General features: G+C 63.8%; 3 protein-coding genes and 1 non-coding gene across 7 annotated transcripts; 2 read left to right on the plus strand and 2 right to left on the minus strand.

Moving 5' to 3' along the window:
• Positions 1–238: 238 nt before the first annotated feature.
• IMP4 (IMP U3 small nucleolar ribonucleoprotein 4) lies at positions 239–8,372 on the minus strand. 3 transcript variants are annotated; one of them, XM_065423019.1, is made up of 9 exons: positions 8,291–8,335; positions 7,736–7,844; positions 7,235–7,318; positions 5,417–5,526; positions 4,979–5,111; positions 4,550–4,704; positions 4,178–4,272; positions 3,909–3,982; positions 239–693 (listed from the first exon to the last, which is right to left on the minus strand). In XM_065423019.1, exons 1-9 carry the CDS (start codon positions 8,291–8,293, stop codon positions 581–583), a joined length of 876 nt encoding a protein of 291 aa, XP_065279091.1. In that variant the 5' UTR covers positions 8,294–8,335; the 3' UTR covers positions 239–580. The 3 variants fall into 3 exon arrangements, with proteins under 3 accessions (XP_065279091.1, XP_065279092.1, XP_065279093.1); XM_065423020.1 differs by lacking the exon at positions 7,736–7,844 and having other exon boundaries at positions 8,291–8,372; XM_065423021.1 differs by lacking the exons at positions 7,235–7,318; positions 7,736–7,844; positions 8,291–8,335 and having other exon boundaries at positions 4,979–5,102; positions 5,417–5,467.
• Positions 8,373–8,777: 405 nt separating this feature from the next.
• CCDC115 (coiled-coil domain containing 115) lies at positions 8,778–13,047 on the plus strand. Its single transcript, XM_065423030.1, has 6 exons — positions 8,778–8,821; positions 9,879–9,993; positions 10,659–10,762; positions 11,582–11,694; positions 12,154–12,321; positions 12,842–13,047. Exons 2-6 carry the CDS (start codon positions 9,883–9,885, stop codon positions 12,952–12,954), a joined length of 609 nt encoding a protein of 202 aa, XP_065279102.1. The 5' UTR covers positions 8,778–8,821; positions 9,879–9,882; the 3' UTR covers positions 12,955–13,047.
• An 841-nt stretch (positions 13,048–13,888) lies between these two features.
• Positions 13,889–13,961, plus strand: TRNAE-UUC (transfer RNA glutamic acid (anticodon UUC)). The gene has a single exon. It is a non-coding gene; the product is annotated as a tRNA-Glu (tRNA).
• Positions 13,962–15,714: 1,753 nt separating this feature from the next.
• LOC135894969 (transforming protein RhoA-like) lies at positions 15,715–20,307 on the minus strand. Of its 2 annotated transcripts, none has more exons than XM_065423023.1 (4): positions 20,152–20,307; positions 18,730–18,850; positions 18,202–18,332; positions 15,715–16,615 (listed from the first exon to the last, which is right to left on the minus strand). In XM_065423023.1, exons 1-4 carry the CDS (start codon positions 20,305–20,307, stop codon positions 16,442–16,444), a joined length of 582 nt encoding a protein of 193 aa, XP_065279095.1. In that variant the 3' UTR covers positions 15,715–16,441. The 2 variants fall into 2 exon arrangements, with proteins under 2 accessions (XP_065279095.1, XP_065279096.1); XM_065423024.1 differs by lacking the exon at positions 20,152–20,307 and adding an exon at positions 19,714–19,761.
• Between the last annotated feature and the right edge of the window lie 4,310 nt (positions 20,308–24,617).

Genomic DNA, 24,617 nt, shown 5'->3' on the forward strand with positions numbered 1-24,617 from the left:
GCAGCCCCGGCATCACCCCCCAGCACAGAGCGAACCACCATCAACTGACACCAGCCTGGGAGCCAGGACTCCTGGGTTCCCTTCCAGGCGCAGGGAGAAAAGTAACGAACACCACCTTTAACGCAGTGGGGCACCGCTGCAAGCTAGGCCCCAGAGCTTGGGGGCACGGGGCTAAATCCCCCCCCGGCAAGATGGGAACAGCTGTGAACAGACAGCAACAGAAACCAAACCAAGGGTCGAACCAAGCTGTGTATTAAAGCAGACCCTACAAAAATAAAAGTGTGAAAACAACAGCTCTGCTGGTGCTTCCCCCTCCACCGCAGGGCGATACCCACAGGGCCGGGGCAGCACCCCGATGGGCCGGCCTGGGACCTGAAACCACAGCTGGAGACGTCGGCATCCTTCTGGGCCAGGGCCTGTCCTTTGCACTCCGACGCTCCAAACCGCTCCAGGTTAAACTCCCAGCCGGCGAAGAGCGAGCGCCCCTACGATCTCTGGCTGCACGGGCCCCACGTCCTGTGTCCGAGCACGAGGGGGTGTCTGCCAGGCCAGGGGGGACGCTCTGGGCCAGGCCTGCCCCTTAGTCGGCGCTCAGGAACTGCCGCTTGCGGGCCGTGTTGGTGTAAGGATGCCAGCGCCACTCCACGTCGGCTGAGGCTGCCTGCTCTAGCGTGCCCAGCTTGATCATGTACACTGTAACGAGGGAGGGGCGAGGGGGTCAGCAGGGTGCCCCCAGGAAGCACCCGCTGCTGGGAGACAGGCAAAGCCGGGGAGCCCTCCACCCCAATCGCTCAGGGGGCGAGGGGCAGGATGGGACACATTTTCTGTAATCGATTGACGATGCCCATGTGTGCCTCAGTTTCCCCTGGATTCTGCACAGCTCCCCGGCATAGGGGGAGCTATAAATCAGCACTGGGGGGCGTCTGGCCACCCAGGCTGCCGCGACTGGGTCATTCAGCAACTGCTGGGGGGGAGATAATCGACAATGGGACCCTCCTGGGGGTGCGGGATGGGGAGAGGGGGCTGAACCAGAGTGCCTTGTACAGGCATCACAGAAACTTGGCGGAATGAGGATAAGCACTGGGACACAGTAATACCAGGGGACAAAACCAGTCGTGCCGGGGGAGTGGCACTAGATGTGAAAGAAAGCGTAGAATCAAAATCTTAAATGAACCAAACCGTACCATGAAATCTCTCTGGCCAGTAACTCCGTGCTCGACTAATAAGACTACAGCGGGAGGGATATTACCGACCACCTGGCCAGGATGGGGAGAGTGACTATGAAATGCTCAGGGAGATGAGAGAGGCTATAAAAATAAACTCAATAATAATGGGGGATTTCAACTACCCCCACATTGACTGGGTCCATCACCTCAGGACAGGATGCGGAGATAAAGTTTCTTGACACCTTAAATGACTGCTTCTTGGAGCAGCTGGTCCTGGAACCCACCAGAGAAGAGGCAATTCTTGATTTAGTCCTAAGTGGAGATCAGGATCTGGTCCAAGAGGTGAATAGAGCTGGACGGCTTGGTAATAGTGACCACAATATAATGAAATGTAACATCCCTGGGGCAGGAAAAACACCAGAACGGCCCAACACTGCAGCATTTAATTTCAGAAAAGGGAACTACACAAAAACGAGGAGGTTAGTGACACAGACATTAAAAGGTTCAGCGCCAACAGTGAAATCCCTGCAAGCTGCGTGGAAACTTTTTAAAGACGCCATAACAGAGGCACCACTTAAATGTATCCCCCAACTTTAGTAAGAGAACCAAACCAGAGCCACCGTGGCTAAACACAGTAAAAGAAGCAGTGAGAGGCCAAAAGGCCTCCTTTAAAAAGCGGAAGTTAAATCCTAGTGAGGAAAATAGAAAGGAGCATAAACGCTGGCAAATGAAGTGTAGCCAAAGACTCAGAAAGTAACAGCAAATTTGTTTTTAAGTACCTCAGAAGCATGAAGCTGCTAAACAAGCAGTGGGGCCACTGGACGATCGAGATGCTAAAGGAGCACTCAAGGACGATAAGGCCATTGCAGAGAAACTAAATGAATTCTTTGCATCCGTCTTCACGGCTGAGGACGTGAGGGAGATTCCCAAACCTGAGTCTTTTTAGGTGACAAATCTGAGGAAGTGAGGTTCTTACCCATGAAAGCTTATGCTCCCAATACTTCTGTTAGTCTTAAAGGTGCCACAGGACCCTCTGTTGCTTTAAATCTGAGGAACTGTCCCAGGCTGAGGTGTCATTAGAAGAGGTTTGGGAACAAATTGACAAACTAAACAGTAATACGTCACCAGGACCAGATGGCATTCACCCAAGAGTTCTGAAGGACTCCAATGTGAAATTGCAGAACCTAACTATGGTATGTAACCTAGCATTTAAATTAGCTTCTGTACCAAATGATGAGGACAGCTAATGTGACGCCAATTTTCAAAAAGGGCTCCAGAGATGATCCCGACAATTACAGGCTGGTAAACCTGATTTCAGTACCGGGCAAACTGGTTGAAACTCTAGTAAAGAACCAAAAACTGTCAGACACAGAGATGAACATAATTTGTTAGGAAAGAGTCAACATGGTTTTAGTAAAGGGAAATCGCGCCTCGCCAATCTACTAGAATTCTTTGATGGGTCAACAAGCATGTGGACAAGGGGGATCCAGTGGAGATAGTGTACTTAGATTTTCAGAAAGCCTTTGACAAGGTCCCTCACCAAAGGCTGTTAAGCAAAGTGAGCTGTCACGGGATACGAGGGAAGGTCCCCTCCTGGATCGGTAACTGGAGGGGGGTAAATAGTGTGTCCCCCAGGGGTCTGTACTGGGCCCAGTCCTAGTCAACATATTCATAAACAATCTGGAAAAAGGGGTAAACAGGGAGGTGGCAAAATTTGCAGATGATACAAAACTACTCAAGATAGTTAAGTCCCAGGCAGACTGCGAAGAGTTACAAAGGGACCGCACAAAACTGGGTGACTGGGCAACAAAATGGCAGATGAAATTCAATATTGATCAAGGCAAAGTGATGCACATCGGAGAACAGAATCCCAACTACACATATACAATGATGGGGTCTGAATTAGCTGATACCACTCACGAAAGATCTTGAAGTCACTGTGGAGACTTCTCTGAAAAACATCCACTCAACGCGCAGCGGCGTCAAAAAACGAACAGAATGGTGGGAACCATTAAGAAAGGGGGAGATAAGATAGGAAATATCCTATTGCCTCTATATAAATCCATGGTACGCCCACACCGTGAATACTGTGTGCAGATGTGGTCGCCCCATCTCAAAAGAGATAGATTGGAATTGGAAAAGGTTCAGAAAAGGGCAACAAAAATGATCAGGGGTCTGGAACGGCTGCCGTATGAGGAGAGATTAATCTTTCAGCTTGGAAAAAAAGACGATTCGGGGGGGGGGGGGGGGGGAATATGATCGAAGTCTATAAAATCATGACTGGTGCAGAGAAAGTAAATCAGGAAGTGTTATTTACTCCTGCTCATAACACAAGAACTAGGGGTCACTCAATGAAATTAATAGGCAGCAGGTTTAAAACAAACAAAAGGAAGTATTTCTTCACACAACGCACAGTCAACCTGTGGAACTCCTTGCCAGAGGATGTTGTGAAGGCCAAGACTAACAGGGTTCAGAAAAGAACTAGATGATTTAATGGAGGATCGGTCCATCAATGGCTATTAGCCAGGCTGGGCGTGGATGGGGTCCCAGCCTCTGTTTGCCAGGAGCTGGGAATGGGCGACAGGGGATGGATCACTTGACGATTCCCTGTTCTGTTCATTCCCTCTGGGGCACCTGGCACCGGCCATTGTCAGAGGACAGGATGCTGGGCTAGATGGACCCTTGGTCTGACCCAGTCTGGCCGCTATGTTCTTATGAGGGGCCCGCAGAGACATGACTCACGTTTCATCTCGAAGCGCGGCCCCACCTCAGACAGCTCGATGTTGCGGTGGTCCAACTTCTTATAGACGTGGTGCCTGCAGGGGGCACAGGAGAAAGGGGTCACCCAGCGTGGGCCTGGCTCTCAGCCCCCGCCAGACCCCACTCCCCTCCCAGAGCTGGAAGAGAACCCAGGCATCCTTGCGCCCAGCCATCCCCATGTGGTGTTATATGTGGCTGTTCCTCAGCTGCCCCGCCCCAGAAGTGGCTGCATGCAGGGGCAGGCCTGGCACCTGAAGGAGATGTAATCGTCCTGGTTGGCGAAGGTGATGACCCGCTTGCTGTCCTCCTTGGGCACCGGGAAGAGGTACTTGAGAATGCTGCAGACCTGAGGGGCAGAGACCGAGAAACACTGGGTTGGGGGGAGGAGGGGGAGTGAATTGAGACCCTACAATAACAAGCCAGTCCCCAGATCGTTCTAATGTCCCCCAGGAGACCCTACAATAAACACACCGCGCACAAACATTCCCCAGAGACCCTACACTGTCAAAGCAGTCTCCGCCCACCTCCCCTGGCAGCCCCAGTCCCTAGAAGACCCTACAATAACACAGCCAGCCTGGGCAGTCCCAGAAGACCCGACAAGGACCCCGGCGCCCCCGGCTGACCCGCTGGCCCAGGCGGGAGGTGAAGTTGTGGAAGATCAGGTGGGGGGTGGCCTCGGACATGGTGCCGATGTCGGGGACTTCATGCCGCATGACCACGTTGCAGAGGGTGAAGAACGCCGTGGGGCCGAAGGGCAGGTGAGAGACGATCAGCCCGTCTGGGGGGAGGGGAGAGGGGGTGGTGGTTAGCGGTGGGGGGGCTGGGATGGAGCTGCCCTGCCTCCCCCCCCCCCCCCGATTCATCCACCCCACAGCCCCTGGCTAAAAGGCCCTGCAGCCCCCCCCGCCTTGGGGACCCCCCAGAAATAACAGCGGAGGGGGACCCCCTTCAGAATCCCCGACAGAGGGGAAGCAGCTCCCCCTCCCCCCCCCCCCAGCAGCCCCAGACAGAGGGGGAGGGGGGAGTCCCCCAAGCACGCCCCCCCGGCTCACCCGGCTGCCCGCGGTGTTCATGCAGCACCAGCAGGTCCGTGACGCCGTTGGCCTTGCAGGCCCGGAGCAGGGCCCCCACCTCGTGTCGCCCCCGGTTCATGCGCTGGGCGCCCGGCACCACCAGCTTCATCTCCTGCCGCCGAGAGAGAGGGGGTGGGAGTGAGAGACTACAATAACAGACCTGCCCCTCCGCCGAACGGCCCGACACCACCACACCCAGCCCCCCTATGTCAGGAGACCTGACGACAGCCCCTAATGCAGACCCCCCACCCCTTAGGAGACCCTACAATAACAAAGTCGGCCCTACTCCCAGCCCCAGTCCCCGGGAGGCCCTGCAGAAACAAACCAGTGCCCAGGAGACCCTACAATAACCATGCCAGCCCGCCGAGCAGCACCGCTCCCCGGGAGACCCTACAATAACAAACCCAGGCCCTGTACCTTGGCAAACATCTTGAGGCGGGAGCTGGGGTCGCGCGAGGTCGTGATCATCACCTTGGGGTCCTCCACGCCAGCCCAGCGATACTCGTCATCCTGCTGTGTCACCAGCCCTGCCGTGGGAGGCAAAGGGTTAACGGCCGGGGGCGTGGCCTCTGGCTGGCCACGCCCCCCATTCAGGCCCTGAATTCGGTGGGAGACGCCCATTTATTTGGCCCATTTACACCGAGTTGGGTGGCGGGGTTGGGTAATTTTTTAATCCCGCCAGGGAGTGGCGAATTTCTTGCCCCGCGGCCAGTCCCTCGACAGCCTGGTGGGGGAAGTGACAGATTTTATCACAAGCGACCAGCCACCAAGTCTTCTCCCAGCCCCGCTGTGCTCGGGATCCCCGTCAAACTCCATCTGGACGGAAATCGGAATCCGATTAAAAACACACAAAAGAGCCCTGGAGGTTTTTCGTTCCCGAAATAAAACGACCTTAAAACCGGGCCCAGGCGCGTTTGATTTGTGTCCGTAAATCTCCATTTCACCGCCCACCGCCGGGATCCAAAACACACAGGTCAGCCAAGGAAGAAAAACACGGCGGAGGGAGGCATCCGAACGGGATTTCAGGCTGTTTCCTTTGGGTGGTTTGACGTGCGGCGTTCACAATTTCTCTTTTAACAGTTCAAACGCTTTAACTTTTTGATTATCAGCCTCTGCCGTCGTTAAATAATCCCTGTCCGACCCGCCTCACACCCCAGCAATTTCCACAAGTGAAAATTTAAAGAGAGGATTTTTAAAAGCTTAAACCCCAAAATGAAGATTTAAAGAGACCAAAATCAGGGAGACAAAAAGGAGTAAAAACCATTATTTTGCGCAACTAATTGAAAGAGCTACAAATCAGGGAAAATGGTTACAAAATAATCACATTCTGCCCAGCCTATTAGAAGGGCTGGATACGGGGAGGTGGGTGTGGGTGGGAATTGATTAAAACATGGCTTGGATTTGAAACGCCCGGATTTATTGTACAAAGGGAGCGTTGGCGGTAATTAGTGAATTTGAACTGATTGTTTCTAGTCTCCATGTCCTTCGGGATTTTAGAGCTAGTAGATCTCGTCCTCTCCCACCGAGGTTTTATTCAGAGATGGGAAGAGGAAACCAAGCAGCTCCTGATCGGTTTTTTAACCTGGTGCAAAGCTATCATTGACCTGAGCTCGGTGATTAGACGGACGCGGAGCAAAAGGGGGGAGGAGGAGGTACCAGGAACGACCCCCCCGGTTCGGGGCTTTCTTGCCGGTTAACTATATATGTTTTTAAATATAACGTGCCAGACCGTGCCAGATTCGAATGAGCTCAGCCCTGAACAGAAGGGGTCAGAATTTCAGGCGGATTTTTAAAAAGAAAAACGTCAGAAATCAGGTATAAATTTTTAAAAACCGATAACAATCTGTTTTTATCCACACTGGACGTGGGACTCACGGCTCGGCTGGGTGTGACCAGGGCCAGCTCACCCCCCCCCCCCCACACACACACACACCAGATTCTGCTCCACCCATCCCAAGTGAGCCGGCCATGATAACGGGTCTATGGGGCTGTCACTCACGGGGGGAGAGGCATCTCGGCTGCAGGGCGGGGTGGGGGGCTTCATCTGGCCCCACGGGGCCCTGTGAGCCCAAATGGGGGTGGCCCACTCTCATGTTTCAGGGCAGCCGGGCAGCAAAGAGTCAGGAAGGACACAGGACAATGTTGACCAAGGGTGCTGGGGGAGTGGGGGGGTTCCTCGCCTGAGGGAGGGGGGGCACCGAACTCCCTGAACCTCCCCCCCGGCCCCCAACTCACCTTCTGCTCCCTGGTCATCAAACTCAATGGACTTCTGCAGTGCCAGAGCCTCCCGGCGCAGCTCCGTGGGCAGCAGCCGATTCTCTGCGGGGGCGAGTCAGAGAGTGAGATTCCAGACAACCCCCCTCTCGCAGGTCTCCCCCTCCCGCTCAAATTCCCCCCCCTTGGTCCTCCTGCCCCTCCTCCATCCTCCAGGGCACCGAGTCGCAACCCTCAGGCCAGGGCAGAGCAGGAGGGGGGAGCCCAGGGCTGGGCTGGCAGGGGGCTGCAGGTCAGGAGTGAGGGGCACCGCGGGTGGGGGGGGGCTGCAGGTCGGGAGTGAGGGGCACCGCGGGGGGGAGAGGGAGGGGCAAGCGGGGGGGGAGAGGGAGGGGGCTGCAGGTCGGGAGTGAGGGGCACCGCGGGGGGGGGGGGGGGGCTGCAGGTCGGGAGTGAGGGGCACCGCGGGGGGGGGGCTGCAGGTCGGGAGTGAGGGGCACCGCGGGGGGGGGGGGGCGTTACCCTCCAGCGCCCGCCTGAGTTGCTCCTTCTTGGTCTCGGTGGCGCGGGTCCGATCCTCCAGCGCCCGCCGGTGCAGATACTCCCGGCGCTGCCGGGCCTCGCGGCGCAGCTGGGCGGCACACGTGGGGGAGTTAATACAAAGCCCGGGGGGGGGGGGGGAGCAGCGAGCTGCCCCCTCCCCTAGCGGGGACCAGCCCCCGCCCGCCCCACATGCCGACCCTACCACAACAGCGCCAGGCCCCGCCCCGCTCCCCGGGGGCCCCTCCCAGACAAAGGCGACCCTACAATAACAAAGCCCGAGAGTCCCAGCACCAATCGCCCACAAGCTCCAAGGGGGGGAGCTGCTCCCCCAACCCCTCCCGCCCCCAGGAGACCCTACAATAACCAGCCCAAGACCCCCCCACAGGGGGTGCCCGCCTCTGCCCCGCAGGCCATCCTACAGTCACTACCCCAGCCCCCTATTGCCCCCCCTCCCCCAGAGTACAGGGTACCAGCCCCCGGGCCCCTCCCCCTCTCAGGCGACCCTACAATAACAAACCCAATTCGCCCCCCTACCATGCTGGCAACTCCCGGCGATCCGCAGCTCTGTCCCCACAGCACGTGTGCGACCCGGCCGCCCAAGACCAGGACCTCTCATTGGCCCAGGCTGCCCGGCCTATCAGAGAGTGGGATGCTCAACTGGGCCAGAGCGATGTTTTGCCCCTCACAAAGATGGCGGCCCATGGTGGGGAGAGAGTCACGTGGTGCAGTGGCGCCCCCCCCCCGTTGCCCCTCGCAAAGATGGCGGCCGAAGGGGACGGGGCAGGTTTACCCTTTACAAACATGGCGGCGAGACGGGACGGCGCCGCACTTGCCCTCAACGAAGATGGCCGCCGCTTCGTTTTCGCATGGGGGAAACAGCTCTGTCCAATCAGCGGCTTCTCCCGGCCTCCCCTGGAGGGTGATTGGAGCGTCTCGCCCAAGCCCTTAGCTCTGATTGGAGAACATTGGGGAGGCTCCGCCCCACTGGGAAGCCGGGATTGGCTGGTTTCCAAGGTCATGTGCTCGGGCGAAGTGGGGGGAATAGCCGGGATCGCTCGGTCCAGGGTAGGTGCTGGAGGAGCCAGGTGGGGGCAGCGGGGGAAGAGCCGAGGAGGGGGCGGTGCCAGGGGGAGGGCCCGAGGGGAGTCAGTGGGGGGGTGGATCCAGGGGGCAGGTGGCGGGGGGCGGTGCCAGGGGGCAGGTATTGGGGGGGCAGGTGGCGGGGGGGGCGGTGCCAGGGGAAGGGCCCGAGGGGTCAGTGGGGGGGTGGATCCAGGGGGCAGGTGGCGGTGCCAGGGGAAGGGCCCGAGGGGAGTCAGTGGGGGGGTGGATCCAGGGGGCAGGTGGCGGGGGGCGGTGCCAGGGGGCAGGTATTGGGGGGGCAGGTGGCGGGGGGGGCGGTGCCAGGGGAAGGGCCCGAGGGGTCAGTGGGGGGGTGGATCCAGGGGGCAGGTGGCGGGGGGGGGCGGTGCCAGGGGAAGGGCCCGAGGGGAGTCAGTGGGGGGGTGGATCCAGGGGGCAGGTGGCGGGGGGCGGTGCCAGGGGGCAGGTATTGGGGGGGCAGGTGGCGGGGGGGGGCGGTGCCAGGGGAAGGGCCCGAGGGGAGTCAGTGGGGGGGTGGATCCAGGGGGCAGGTGGCGGGGGGGGCGGTGCCAGGGGAAGGGCCCGAGGGGGGGCGGTGCCAGGGGGCAGGTATTGGGGGGGGCGGTGCCAGGGGAAGGGCCCGAGGGGAGTCGGGGAGTCAGTGGGGGGGTGGATCCAGGGGGCAGGTGGCGGGGGGGGCGGTGCCAGGGGAAGGGCCCGAGGGGGGGCGGTGCCAGGGGGCAGGTATTGGGGGGGGCGGTGCCAGGGGAAGGGCCCGAGGGGAGTCAGTGGGGGGGTGGATCCAGGGGGCAGGTGGCGGGGGGGCGGTGCCAGGGGGCAGGTATTGGGGGGGCAGGTGGCGGGGGGGGAAGGGCCCGAGGGGTCCAGTGGGGGGGTGGATCCAGGGGGCGGTGCCAGGGGGCAGGTATTGGGGGGGCAGGTGCCGGGGGAAGGGCCCGAGAGGGGGCGGTGCCAGGGGACATCCCGGGGGGGCGGATCCCCGGCCCGAGGCTCCGGTTCTGACCCGGTTCTGCCCCAGGCCGATGGCCGAGCTGGCGCTGCGCCGGGAGCTGGACGAGCGGCTGCTCCACCTGCTGGGGGCGCTGGAGACGCTGCAGGGCAAGAGGGACGAATTCAACAGCTGCGTGGAGCAGGTGGGGCGGGAGGGGAATTGGATGGGCCCCCCCTACTTACCCCCCCAGGCCCCCCCTACTTACCCCTCGGGCCCCCCCTACTGCCCCCAGGTTCCCCCTACTGCCCTGGCCCCCCATCTTAACCCCCCAGGCCCCGCCTACTGCCCCCAGCCCCCCCTACTTACCCCTCGGGCCCCCCCTACTGCCCCCAGGTTCCCCCTACTGCCCTGGCCCCCCATCTTACCCCCCCAGGCCCCGCCTACTGCCCCCAGCCCCCCCTTCTTACCCCTCGGGCCCCCCCTACTGCCCCGGGACCCCCTTCTTGCCCCCCAGCTCCTCTACTGCCCCCAGCCCCCCCTTCTTACCCCTCGGGCCCCCCCTACTGCCCCGGGACCGCCTTCTTGCCCCCCAGCTCCTCTACTGCCCCAGGCCCCCCCGTTCTTACCCCTCAGCCCCACTTCCCTCCCCCCAGGGCCCCCCCACCGCCCCGGGGGTCCCCCTTTCCCACACTGCTCACCTTCTCCATGCCCACCGTGCTCCCCAGGCCCCCTCCTGCACCCACTGGCCTGGCCAAGCTGCAGCCCCGTCAGCCTGGGGGTGGGGGGGTCTCTGGGGCAGTGCAGCCCCTTAGGGGAGTGTCCCCCCCCCAGCAGCCCCTGACGCCCCCCTTGTGTCCCTCCATGCAGGGCTGGTTCTCGCTCTCTAAGTCCCGCTTCGCCATGGGCTGCAAGTCGGTCTCTGCCCTGCAGTACGGGGCCCGCATGGAGCCGCTGGTCCGGGTGTGTGCCAGGTAAGAGCAGGGGGCTGCGGGTCGGGAGTGAGGGGCACCGGCAGGGCTGGGGGGGAGCCCAGGGCTGGGCGAGGGGGCTGCGGGTCAGGAGTGAGGGGCACCGGCAGGGCTGGGGGGAGCCCAGGGCTGGGCGAGGGGGCTGCGGGTCGGGAGTGAGAGGCACCGGCAGGGCTGGGGGGGAGCCCAGGGCTGGGCGAGAGGGGGCTGTGGGTCAGGAGTGAGGGGCACCGGCAGGGCTGGGTGGGAGCCCAGGGCTGGGCGAGAGGGGGCTGCGGGTCGGGAGTGAGGGGCACCGGCAGACTTGGCCTCCTGCCTAGAGCCTTGTGTAAATCCCGCTTTCGTGCTGGGCACGGAAATGGTGAAACACCCCCAACGATCTGTAATTCACGGAACGAGACTCCTCGAATCGTGGGGCTGGAAGGGACCCCTGGAGGTCACCGGGTCCGGCCCCCTGCGCGGAGGCAGGACCTACTCACCCCAGCCCAGCCCTGATGGGTTTCTCCGACCTGGTCTTAAAACCCTCCAGTGGGGTCCCCCAGCCCCCTTGGGAGCCGGTTCCGGAGCTGAACGACCCGGCGAGCTAGAAAGTTTCTCCCAATATCTAACCTCCGTCCCACTGGCTGCAGCTTCAGCCCTTTACTTCTCGTCCTGCCCTCAGCGGACACGGGGAACAACTGACCCCGAGCCTGGAACGGATCTGACGGATTTACCCGCCCTGGATCTGGTGGGGGTGCCCCATCCGCGCCAGGCTGTGAATGACCTGCAGGGGGGCTCCCCAGCCCGAGAGGGGGGGTCAATGGTGTGGTTTATCCCTTCCAGCGAGGGGGAGAGCGGGCAGGTCGCCTTCCAGGTGATCCCAGGAGACGGGGACCCGTCCGCAGAGGCTGCTGAGGGGTCACCGGCCGTGGAGGAAATCGGGCCCCAAGACCAAGGTGAACTAATGGACAAAGAACTTCAGCGGGAGCCCAGGGCCGGGCGAGCAGGGGGCTGCGGGTTGGGAGTGAGGGGCACCAGCAGATCTGTGGGGGGTCAGGGCTGGGCTACGAGGGGGCTGCGGGTCGGGAGTGAGGGGCACCAGCAGATCTGTGGGGGGTCAGGGCTGGGCTACGAGGGGGCTGCGGGTCAGGAGTGAGGGGCACCGGCAGAACTAGGGGGTCTGGGGGTTGGGCTGGGTGAGCAGGGGGCTGCGGGTCGGGAGTGAGGGGCGCAGCAGAGCTGGGGGAGGGGTCAGGGCTGGGCTAGCAGGGGGCTGCGGGTCGGGAGTGAGGGGCGCAGCAGAGCTGGGGGGGGGTCAGGGCTGGGCTAGCAGGGGGCTGCGGGTCGGGAGTGAGGGGCGCAGCAAAGCTGGGGGGGGCGGGGTGTGAGACACCTTTTGTTGAATGTCTCCCCAGTCTTGCGGCAGCGAAAGGGCCCAGGGAAAACAGCGGATCCTGGGCCCCCCCTGGAGGCAGCCCCCGAACCCGAATCCCAGAAGGGGGCCTCGTCCCAGGACCCACTGACCTGGTTCGGGATCCTAGTGCCCCAGAGCCTCCGGCAGGCTCAGAGCAGCTTCAAAGAGGGTAAGTCCAGGGCGCCCCCTGGAGGGGACAGGCCCCTGCCCCAGTCTCCCCCCCCGCCCCCAGCCAGCCAGTCCCTGCCCTGGGGCCGATGGGAGCCGGCGCCCCCTGGAGGGGACAGGCCCTGTGCCCCATTCCCCACCCCCCTAGAGCCAGCCAGTCCCTGCCCTGGGGCCGATGGGAGCCGGCACCCCCTGGAGGGGACAGGCCCTGTGCCCCATTCCCCACCCCCCTAGAGCCAGCTAGTCCCGGCCCTGGGGCCGATGGGAGCCGGCGCCCCCTGGAGGGGACAGGCCCCTGCCCCATTCCCCACGCCCCTGGAGCCAGCTAGTCCCGGCCCTGGGGCCGATGGGAGCCGGCGCCCCCTAGAGGGGACAGGCCTCTGCCCCATTCCCCACGCCCCTGGAGCCAGCTAGTCCCGGCCCTGGGGGCGATGGGAGCCGGCGCCCCCTGGAGGGGACAGCCCTGTGCCCCATTCCCCCCCCCCCAGTCCCCCTCTCTCCTGACCCCTGTCTCTGCGCAGGGATTCTCCTGGCCGGGGAGATCGCCAGCCTGCAGAGCGACATCGACGCCACGCGGGCGCAGTATCGGGCGCTGCTGGAGAGAAAGCGCCAGCTGCTGGCCAGAGAGGGGTAGCGCAGCCGACGCCCCCCCTCGGCTTTCGCCCCCCCCCCACAGCTGGGTGTATTGTAGCCACCGACGCCCACATCAATAAACTGAGATCGCTGCTCTGGTGTGTCCGTCTGTCCGTCCCTGCTCTTTGTCCCCCGCCCCACTGCGCTGTGGGGTCCGTGGAAGCCCCTGGGGCAGGGGCAGATTAACAAATTTGCCACCCCTAGGCCGTGAAAAAATTGCCGCCCCCCCCCCCCCCCTCAGCTCACCTCCGCTCCCCCGCGGCAAGCCGGGGAGGGAGGGGGGAGAAGGGGAGTTGTGGCGTGCTCGGGGGATGGCAGCAGGGGTGAGCTGGGGCAGGGAGTGGTTCCCTGCCTCCCCCCCAAGAGTTACTCCCTGTGCCCGCTATCCCCCGAACACGCCACTACTTGCTTCTCCTCCCTCCCTCCCAGCGCTTTCTGGGACTTTTCTCAGGATTCCTGGGTTCTCTCCCCAGCTCTGAGATGGCTGTGGGGTCGGGGGGAGCAGGGCCAGGACTCCTGGGTTCTCTCCCCAGCTCTGAGATGGCTGTGGGGTCGGGGGGAGCAGGGCCAGGACTCCTGGGTTCTCTCCCCAGCTCTGAGATGGCTGTGGGGTCGGGGGGAGCAGGGCCAGGACTCCTGGGTGGTTTGTGATCTCCGCTCAGCCCCTGTTCCAGGCAGACTTGCCCTGTATCATCAATGGGGTCAGGGCTGGCTTCTGAGCCTGCTCCGGAGTGACTCTGGATTAGCAGCGCTTCCGGGCCCTGAGCAGGGCTGCCTGGGAGCACGTGGGCTCCCTGCTACGAGGGGCTAGGGGGAGGGGCCTGTCCCTCGGGGGTGGGAGGGGTTAATGGTGCAGTACCCTCCTTCCCCAGCGGGTGGCGCTGCGGCGCCCCCTGCCGGGGCCCAGGCCGGCCAGGCAGGAGCCAGACGACCTGTCCCACGTGGTCTAGCGGTCAGGATTCCTGGTTTTCACCCAGGCGGCCTGGGGTTTGAGTCCCCGTGTGGGAAGCAGCCGCCTCGTTTCTTGGTGAGGCACCAGCAGCGCCGGCCTGGGGGCGCATTTGTCCTGGTACCTCGTATGGAGCGGGCCGGGGGGACGCTTCAATCTGTGGGTGCAGCCCTAGAGCCCCTGTTCCCCCCTCCCACTGGCATCTGGGAGCCAGGACTCCTGGGGTCCCTCCCCAGCTCGGGGGAGGGGAGCAGAGCCAGGACTCCTGGGGTCTCTCCCCAGCTCGGGGGAGGGGAGCAGAGCCAGGACTCTTGGGGTCTCTCCCCAGCTGAGGGGAGGGGAGCGGAGCCAGGACTCCTGGGGTCTCTCCCCAGCTCGGGGGAGGGGAGCAGAGCCAGGACTCTTGGGGTCTCTCCCCAGGGGAGGGGAGCAGAGCCAGGACTCTTGGGGTCTCTCCCCAGGGGAGGGGAGGGGAGCGGAGCCAGGAGTCCTGGGGTCTCTCCCCAGCTCGGGGGAGGGGAGCGGAGCCAGGACTCTTGGGGTCTCTCCCCAGCTCGGGGGAGGGGAGCGGAGCCAGGACTCTTGGGGTCTCTCCCCCGCTCCTGGAGGGGAGCGGAGCCAGGACTCCTGGGGTCTCGCCCCAGCTCGGGGGAGGGGAGCGGAGCCAGGACTCCTGGGGTCTCGCCCCAGCTCGGGGGAGGGGAGTGGGCACTTGGGGGCACAGGCTGTTGTGCTGGAACCAGCAGAGGACTCCCAGGGGCCATCTGCCCCTCCCCCCCATGCCCAGAGTTTGGGGGTCAGGCTGGCTGGGGGAGGGTGGCAAGTGGCACAGCCCCCCACGTGGCTCCTTGGGGTGGGGCCTGGCACCACCCAGCCAACCAGCCCCTGGCCACGCCCACAGGGGCCATCCCCCTTCAGGGTTTGCTCCCTGGGACAGTGCTCAGGGCTTGCAGGGAGTCACGCCCCCAGCCCTGCTGCACGGGGGCAAGCCTGGGGGAATCTCTGGGGAGCCCAGCCCTGTCCTTGGGGGCAGAGGGCAAAGCCCCCACAGCTTTCCCCTCACTCTTCATGTTCAAAGCAGAAGCTGGGGGTCAGCCCTGGGGTGTAGGAAGGTAATTTCTCCCCCCCCCCCCCCATTGTCCAGGCCTGGCCCTGCCAGGGATGGGTGTGACTCAGCAGTGCCAACCCCCCACCCCAGAGTTAATTGCTCATCAATACAGGCCCTCACAGCATGCCAGGGACAGGCAGGTACTGCTCACATGAGCCCTGCCCCAGCTCCGCCCCAGAGCTGGGCGCATTTCAGCACCAGGTGAGCCACAGCTAGGCTGCATTATGGGCTGCCATGCCCCTGCTGCCCTGGCCCAGAAGTGGCCGCATTACCCAGCCCACTCCCTGCAGAACCCCTCACCAGTACAGCGCCTGGCACAGGCACCAGGGCCGTGCTGCCAACACCCCTCCCCCTGCAGGACAGGATTGTACCATCTCCCCCCGCGACCCTTCCCCAGCCCCGGGCAGCAGCCTGCTCCCTTAGGCCGGGGGGGGGGGGCCCTCTGCCCCCAGGGAACAGCGAGATGAGGGGGATGGGGGCAGCCCAGCCCCAGAGGACTGGCAGGGGGCAGGTCGTTGAGGTGACTGGAGAGTTGCCTCCCCCTCCAGCTGGTGGCAGGGGGTAGAACTGATTCAGGCTGGCGTGACCCCAGCACAGCACAGGGGGGCAGAGCTGGTTGGGGGAGGGGATCAGGATGAGATATGGGGGAGCCCAGGGCTGGGATAGGAACCCCACTAGCCACAAACAGGCAGAGCCCCCCCATACTAAACATTGCTACAAATTTATTACAGAGCTGTTTGTCTTTCAAGTACAGTTGAAAAGTAACGACCACCGTCCCCGGGGAGCACAGAGCGGCCGGGCGCCCGCAGCGCCCCACCTGTGGCACTTGCTAGTGCGGAGGGCCCGGGACCCGCGGGGGGTGGGGGGAGCCAGGTGCCCTCCACGGGCAAAGCGGCCCACAACGCCTCTGCATAAAAATATAGAGTTCTCTGGGGGGGCCCCCGCTTGGCAAGAGATAAATAGGAGGAGGAGGAAGAAATCTGTACAGCAGGGGGCAGCGCCCACTCCCCCGCCCCAGGGGCACTGTGCTGTGATCCGCCCTCCCACAGCCCAGGAGAGGCACGGTAGATTCCTGAGCCCCTCAGCAGCGGGCTGTGGGTCACAAGGGGCAAGGCAGCCCTGTGATATCAGGCTCCCATTGAGGGGGGACTGGGAGGGCTGGGGCAGAGCCGCCAGGAGGCAGTGGAGCTGCCATGGGGCAGCCCCACCCCCCCAAACCAAACCATTCAGGGAGAGAGGCTGGGGGCCCCCCATGGCTGGGATTGACGGGGGGCTGTGCCACGAATCACCCCACACAGCTGTGGCAGCCAGAGGAGATGGGCGGCTTTACCCGTGGAGCCATGGGGCTGTGATGAGGGGCCCTGAGCTCCTGCCCCCCCCCCCCCCCCAAGCAGGGGGTCAGAGGGAGGGCCTGGTGGGAGCAGGGGGGGGTTACAGCAGCTGGCAGTGGGGCTTCTTTTGCCCACGCTTGGCCTGCAGGGCGGCCCGCGTGGCCATCTCAAACACCTCACGCACCCCGTCCTTCGTCTTGGCCGAGCACTCCAGGTACCCAAAGGCGCTGATCCGGCCAGCCATGTCCCGGCCCTCCTCCGGCTTCACCGGTTCCTGCAGGGGCAGGAACAGCCATCAGCCCCGAAGGTCTCCCTGATCCCAGGGGGCAGTGGGGACTGGGAGCCAGGACTCCTGCCAGGGGCTGGGAGCCCAGTACAGCCAGCCCAAGCAGCAGCACTGCCCTGGGGTCTGAAGGGTTAATCAGGTAGGCATTAATCTCAGGAGGCACTTTTCTTCGGGGTGGGGGCAGCCCCAGGGTCCCCAGGACAGACAGCAGGGGGACGCGCTCTCCTTCGGGGCAGGGGCAGCCCCAGGGTCCCCAGGACAGACAGCGGGGGGACGCGCTCTCCTTCGGGGCGGGGGCAGCCCCAGGGTCCCCAGGACAGACAGCAGGGGGGGCATGCACTGTCCTTCGGGGCGGGGGCAGCCCCAGGGTCCCCAGGACAGACAGCAGGGGGGGCATGCACTCTCCTTCAGGGTGGGGGCAGCCCCAGGGTCCCCAGGACAGACAGCAGGGGGCGCTCTCCTTCGGGGCAGGGGCAGCCCCAGGGTCCCCAGGACAGACAGCTGGGGGCACTGTCCTTCGGGGCGGGGGCAGCCCCAGGGTCCCCAGGTCAGATAGTAGGGGGCGCTCTCCTTCGGGGCAGGGGCAGCCCCAGGGTCCCCAGGACAGACAGCAGGGGGCGCTCTCCTTCGGGGCAGGGGCAGCCCCAGGGTCCCCAGGACAGACAGCAGGGGGCGCTCTCCTTCGGGGCAGGGGCAGCCCCAGGGTCCCCAGGACAGACAGCAGGGGGCGCTCTCCTTCGGGGCAGGGGCAGTCCCAGGGTCCCCAGGACAGACAGCAGGGGGCGCTCTCCTTCAGGGCAGGGGCAGCCCCAGGGTCCCCAGGACAGACAGCAGGGGGACACGCTCTCCTTCAGGGCAGGAGCAGCCCCAGGGTCCCCAGGACAGACAGCGGGGGGGCATGCGCTCTCCTTCAGGGCAGGGGCAGCCCCAGGGTCCCCAGGACAAACAGCAGGGGGACGCGCTCTCCTTCGGGGCGGGGGCAGCCCCAGGGTCCCCAGGACAGACAGCGGGGGGGCATGCGCTCTCCTTCAGGGCAGGGGCAGCCCCAGGGTCCCCAGGACAAACAGCAGGGGAACGCGCTCTCCTTCGGGGCAGGGGCAGCCCCAGGGTCCCCAGGACAGACAGCGGGGGGACGCGCTCTCCTTCGGGGCGGGGGCAGCCCCAGGGTCCCCAGGACAGACAGCGGGGGGGCATGCGCTCTCCTTCGGGGCAGGGGCAGCCCCAGGGTCCCCAGGACAAACAGCAGGGGAACGCGCTCTCCTTCGGGGCAGGGGCAGCCCCAGGGTCCCCAGGACAGACAGCGGGGGGACGCGCTCTCCTTCAGGGCAGGGGCAGCCCCAGGGTCCCCAGGACAGACAGCGGGGGGACGCGCTCTCCTTCGGGGCGGGGGCAGCCCCAGGGTCCCCAGGACAGACAGCAGGGGGGGCATGCACTCTCCTTCGGGGCGGGGGCAGCCCCAGGGTCCCCAGGACAGACAGCAGGGGGGCATGCGCTCTCCTTCAGGGCAGGGGCAGCCCCAGGGTCCCCAGGACAAACAGCAGGGTAATGCGCTCTCCTTCGGGGCGGGGGCTCACCTGCTTCATCTTGGCCAGCTCCCGGCGCGTGTGCTCGTCGTTGCGCAGATCCTTCTTGTTGCCGACCAGGATGATGGGTACGTTGGGACAGAAATGCTTCACCTCCGGGGTCCATTTCTCCGGGATGTTTTCTGCACAGGGGCAGGATCAGCATCAGGCACCCAGACCAGGCCCTGCCCAGCTCCCCTGCCTGCGCTGGCAGCCTGGACCCCTGGGCTCTACCCCGGCACTGGGAAGGGAGCGGGGCCTAATGGTCTAGAGCAGGGGGGCTGGGGACCAGGACTCCTGGGTTCTCTCCCATGTGCTGGGAAGGGAGTGGGGGCTAATGGTTAGAGCAGGATCCAATACCGCTGCTCAGGGCCTGTAGCAAACCCTGAAGCTGCTGTGTGACCTGGCCGCGACAGGGGGCTGAGCCACAGTTCACCTGGGCACCCTCTGCCCGGCACTGAGATCCGGGCTCTGGCTGCGGCCACACGGTGACGGGGGACCCAGCTGGATCTCCCCGGCGCCCGGCCCCCCAGCACTCACCCAAGCTGTCAGGGCTGTCGATGGAGAAGCACATGAGGATGACGTCCGTGTCAGGGTAGGACAGGGGTCTCAGGCGGTCGTAGTCCTCCTGGCCAGCCGTGTCCCACAGCGCAAGCTCCACCTGCATGAGACAAGGGTGGCAATGGACAGCCGCCCACCTTGGGTTCCAGTTCCCACTGGAAAGTCACTGGCTTGGGGTGACCAGACCCCATCACGGGTCCTGAGCCAACTGCTCCTCTCCCCACTCTTGGGCACCCTGCTTTGTCTCAGTCCTCCAGCCATCACCACACAGGGCCGGAGGTCCAGACAGGGCCTGGGCTGCAGATGCTGGCAATCCACCACCATCATGAGAAGGGGGAGGGATAGCTCAGTGGTTTGAGCATTGGCCTGCTAAACCCAGGGTTGTAATCTTTGAGGGGGGCCACTTAGGGATTGGGGCAAAAATCAGTACTTGGTCCTGCTAGTGAAGGCAGGGGGCTGGACTCGATGACCTTTCAGGGGTCCCTTCCAGCTCTGAGATATACCAGTTCAGCACCTGCTGGCCTGTTCTCTCAGGGCCGTGACAACGCTACCGGGCCCCAGCCAGCTCCCCCCCCACCCCACCCCCAGCAAAGCGCTGTTTGTTCAGAACAAAAGTGAGCCGGAGAGACCAGATCTTGCCATAGCTCAGACACAGGGCTGTCCCGGCATCTCCCAGCTGGGGACCCCGCCAGGGGCGGAGTACTCGCCCCGGCCCTCCCCCCAGGTCAGACACTCCACACCCCCTCAAGCTCCGGGGGCCAATCACTAGCCAGCCCATTGAGATACACACGGATTTCGAAGGCCGCTGCTCTAGTCTTACTACTGTGTCCATAGCGCCTCTCACTAGGCCATGCTTCATAAGCACCGCATCTGTCCCAGCCCTGAGCCCCGGGCAGGCTGCTGGGTAGAGGACCAGGCTCCAGTGACAGCTGGGGGTGTGGTAAGGATACGGTATCTCCCTACCTGCAGCGAGGCTCCCAGGGAGGGCAACAAGTGGCCTGCCCAGAGACTAAGGCCCCCGTGTACCACCGCAGCGTTGTCCGTTTGTTCAGACCCTGACTGTCCCATTCAGCACCACTCCCTGCTGCGGTCCCTCCCCCTCCCCGGCCCATCGATATCAGTGAGCAGGCAGGGAAGGGCGGTGGATATTCAGAGTTAACCGCAGCACTTACAGGCAGCACATCAAAGCTAGACGGTTCTCCCCCAGCACTGTCACTTCCTGTTAACTCTTGAGGGTGCAGTTTCCCCCAGCCAGAGGCTAGGAGAGCAGGGTGCCATCTGCCCCTCATCCAAAGCTAGTCTAACCCCCCCACCCTCCTCAGGACGGACCCCAAGCTCTCCTCCCTGTGGCGAGAGGCCAAGATTAATGGTCCCACCCCAGCCCGTGTGGTGCCCCGGTACCTGTTTGCTGTCCACCTCGATGTCAGCCACGTAGTTCTCGAAGACGGTGGGGACATAGACCTCCGGGAACTGATCCTTGCTGAAGACGATGAGGAGGCAGGTCTTGCCACAGGCGCCATCTCCCACGATGACCAGTTTCTTCCGTATGGCAGCCATCTCTGGCCCGGGAGAGAGGGGGAATGCCCGTCACAGGAGTGCTAAGGCGGGCAAGCTAGAGCCCAGCCTACTGGAGGCAGAGTCCATGAAGGTGAACCTGCTGGCAGGCACAAGGCCCGGATGTCCCCCAGGAACACCGGCACTGACAGCTGGAACAAGGAAGCTGGTGCCATGTGGGGCATGTGAACTAGCCCAGGGGAAATGCTAGAGGGAGTGATCAGGGGAAGGGAACCGAGCTCTGCTTCTCAATTTCCCTGTGCAGACAAGCCCAGAGCCCCCACCCCCCATACCCAGACTTTCCAGCTTCAGTCAAGTCTCTGCCCTTCCCCTCTGCTGGCAATCCCAGAGCACGAGCCAGACTAGACTCCAGGCTCCGCAGGGATAACCAGAGCCCCAGCTCACAGAGCAAAGGCGGCTTGTATGGGCAGCTGGAGGCTGGGAATCCAGGTCTGGGTTCAACCCCTGCCTCTGCCATGCGCCGTGTGACCCTGAGCCAGCCACCAGAACCCAAAGGAAGCTGGCACCTAGCCCCATTTTAAGCAGCTGAGGATCCTTGCCCTGTTGCCTCAGTTTCTCCAATTCCTCTTCTACCCTTTAATTAAGCTGTCAGCTCCCTGGGGTGGGGGCCTGTGGCAGAATAAGGCCCCCCTCCCACCCTGACCTGCTGGGGCCTGTGCAGTGCAGCCATGAGACAGTGAAGGGGAGGTCAGGGATAGAACTCCAGAGACCCGGGGTCTATTCCTGCCGGCCACAGGGTGACCACACACAAGTCACTCCGGCTCTGTGCCTCAGTTTCCCCATCTATAGACATGGGAGACTCCCTGGCAAAGCCCTTTGGGGTCTGCTGATGAACAGCACTAGGTACTGCTGTGACTACTGAATTACATTGTTCTGCCAGCAAGTCGGTGAGTTCTGTCCCACTCACCCTGGAGCGGCTGGGGTTAAGCGTCCCCAAAGCTGTCTGGCTGCAGCCCCAGACGGGACCCAGCGCTACAGCAAAGCTGTATGCCACTCTGGCTCGCAGAGTCCTGGCAGTAGGGATTGAGGGACGAGCCTGCTCTGCTGGGGCCAAGGTCCTAGCTGCTTTGCTCAGCTGGGTGGCTGGCTTCCTAAGGCCATCAAACCCTCAAACCCTGCCGTTGTGTGTTTTTAAGAGGGGAGGGGCCCAGCAGCCGGGTGATTCACCACTTTGGCCACTGGGCTGCAACAGGAAGTTTCAGAGGCAGGCGAGTTACACCCACATGTGGCGCGTGAAGCGGCATTCCCAGGATCACCCGCCCGCACTTGGAAAAAGTTAGACAAGCTGTTTCCATGGAATTAACCAACCTGCTGCCTACGTGCACTGCCCCGGTGACACTGACCGCTCCGGAGAGGGGGGGGGAGGGAGAGCTGGGCTTTCAGGACTTGAGATCCGGACACAGGAACATGAGAACAGTCATACTAGGTCAGACCAACGGTCCAGCAAGCCCAGTCCCTGACTCCTACCCTCCAGGAACTTCTCTTGTGCTTTTTTGAACCCAGTGTTCACAACATCCCCTGGCAGCAAGTCCCCCAGGGAGAAGTGCTTCCTTCTGTCTGCTTCAAACCTGTTGCCTACGTTCAAGGTAAACCCTCTGCCACAGGGGAAGGTCTGAACAGGGGCACCACCAGGGGACCTTTGCTACATGCATTAAGCTGAGCTAGCAGGGAGCAAGTCCTGTCAACAGCTGGTAAATCCCAAACTAAAGAGATTCAGGTTTCTAGGCCTCAGTGGGGAGGAGACCGGGCAATTTTTACAGGGCAGAAGGAGCTGGAAGCATCAAGACCAACAGAGTTTAAATCCTCACCATATCTGAGCACACTCACCTCATTGTACAAGGAGGGAAACTGAGGCACAGAAGGCACAAAAGAGTTAGCAGCAGAGCTGGGATCAGAACCCAGTTCCTAGGCTCCTACCCCAACCCCGATCTACTCCTAGTCTGGGATCACCCAGCAGTACACCAGAGTCCAGGGCACAAATGCTAGATCACCACAGCACAGGTCATCTCAAGAGGTCAATTCGCCCCCAAACCCGGCTAGAGCAGCTGGTCACTAGACTCGACAGACAGCCGCAAGGTTTGCTCCTGCCGGGAGAACTGTGAACCCGGGGGGCCAGTTTGAGCAGCCCAGAGAACAGAGCTGAGCACGGGCTGGCTCCGCACAGCGGCACTTCAGCTCTGGATCGGTACCGGAGGAGAAGGCTGACAGCACAGAGGTTTCTGAAGGCCGATGGTTCTGAGGTTTGGTAACTCATGGGTCAGAGGGGGCAACAGTGCAGCCGTGGGGGTTCGGCGCCCATCCTGGAGGGGCAATCAGCGAAGGGCAACACAAACAGGTGTATAACCAGAAGGGGGCTCCCCAGGTCACCAGGGAGCATTTCCCACCTCTCTGCTTGGCACAGGAGCAGCCTTTTTGTGCACACCAGGAAGTGAAGGGCCAGGAGGGTGAGGCTACAGGGGCTAAAGGAGAGAGCCTAGGTGTGAACTGACAGCCAGAGGGGTTGAGACATCCCCTCAGATTCACCAAGGATGGACCTGCCTACCCCACGGCAGCCTTCCCCTAGGCCAGCTACCTAGAGGGGCCTGCTCCAGAGCGGCTCAAACAGCAGCTGCAGGTGGGTGTCCGGGTACACGGTGTCCGCGGCTACCCCGGGTTATGACAAGGCCCCACCCCAGGCACCAGAGAGAACGATCACATGACTGGATCTTCCACACAACCCAGAGGCCAGCGCCTGCCCCCGCCCCACAGGCCCAGGAGAGTCTGTGCCCTAGACTCGGGAACTGGGGGTCCCCCAGCACCCTGGCCAGCCAGGACGGGAAAGATTCTTCCCCACGCCCTGGACTGGAGAACCAAGGGAGAGAGGCCTGCTCCCCAGCCCCCCACAAATCAACCCCCCCCACCCACACACACCCCAGCCCCCTCGGCCTCACCAGCACAGGACCAAACATCCTCCCCGCCCATCTCTGCCCCAGGCAAAGGCTTGGCCCCCCCCTGCCCCACCCCACAAAGGCCAGACACCCCCCCCCCCGCCAGCAACTCACCCACAGGCTCCCCCCAGCCCTTCCATGTACCTCCAGTCCCCCCATATACACCCCCCCCGGCCCAATGCCCTCCCACCCCCCCATATACACGCCCCCCCGGCCAGCGCCCTCCCACCCCCCCATATACACGCCCCCCCCGGCCCAGCGCCCTCCCGCCCCCCCATATACACGCCCCCCCGGCCCAGCGCCCTCCCGCCCCCCCATATACACGCCCCCCCGGCCCAGCGCCCTCCCGCCCCCCCATATACACGCCCCCCCGGCCCAGCGCCCTCCCGCCCCCCCATATACACCCCCCCCCGGCCCAGCGCCCTCCCGCCCCCCCATATACACCCCCCCCCGGCCCAGCGCCCTCCCGCCCCCCCATATACACCCCCCCCCGGCCCAGCGCCCTCCCGCCCCCCCATATACACCCCCCCCGGCCCAGCGCCCTCCCGCCCCCCCATATACACCCCCCCCGGCCCAGCGCCCTCCCGCCCCCCCATATACACCCCCCCCCGGCCCAGCGCCCTCCCGCCCCCCCATATACACCCCCCCCCGGCCCAGCGCCCTCCCGCCCCCCCATATACACCCCCCCCCGGCCCAGCGCCCTCCCGCCCCCCCATATACACCCCCCCCGGCCCAGCGCCCTCCCGCCCCCCCATATACACCCCCCCCGGCCCAGCACCCTCCCGCCCCCCCATATACACCCCCCCCCGGCCCAGCGCCCTCCCGCCCCCCCATATACACCCCCCCCCGGCCCAGCGCCCTCCCGCCCCCCCATATACACCCCCCCCCGGCCCAGCGCCCTCCCGCCCCCCCATATACACCCCCCCCGGCCCAGCGCCCTCCCGCCCCCCCATATACACCCCCCCCGGCCCAGCGCCCTCCCCTCCATATACCCCCCCCCGGCCCAGCGCCCCCCCCTCCATATACACCCCCCCGCCCAGCGCCCCCCCCTCCATATACACCCCCCCACGACCCAGCGCCCTCCCCCCCCATATACACCCCCCCCACGGCCCAGCGCCCCCCTCCCCAGCCAAGCCCCCGCCCCTCCCCCACGTAGAGCTCACCCCCGCCACAGCCTCTGCCACATGGACCCGCCCCCCCCGCCCGGCCCGGAAGGGAGGTGGCTCGCGCCCGCTCTCCCAACCCCCTCGGCCGCGCATGCGCAAGGAAGCTTCCAGACCGCACCCAGGATTCTCTCTCCCCCCACACACCGCCCCCCCGGCGCCGCGCGCTGACCCCCTCCCAGGCCACGCCTCCTCCCGCAGC

This window comes from Emys orbicularis (genome assembly GCF_028017835.1).
Source record: "Emys orbicularis isolate rEmyOrb1 chromosome 21 unlocalized genomic scaffold, rEmyOrb1.hap1 SUPER_21_unloc_1, whole genome shotgun sequence".
In the NCBI taxonomy this organism is placed as follows: Eukaryota; Metazoa; Chordata; order Testudines; family Emydidae; genus Emys; species Emys orbicularis.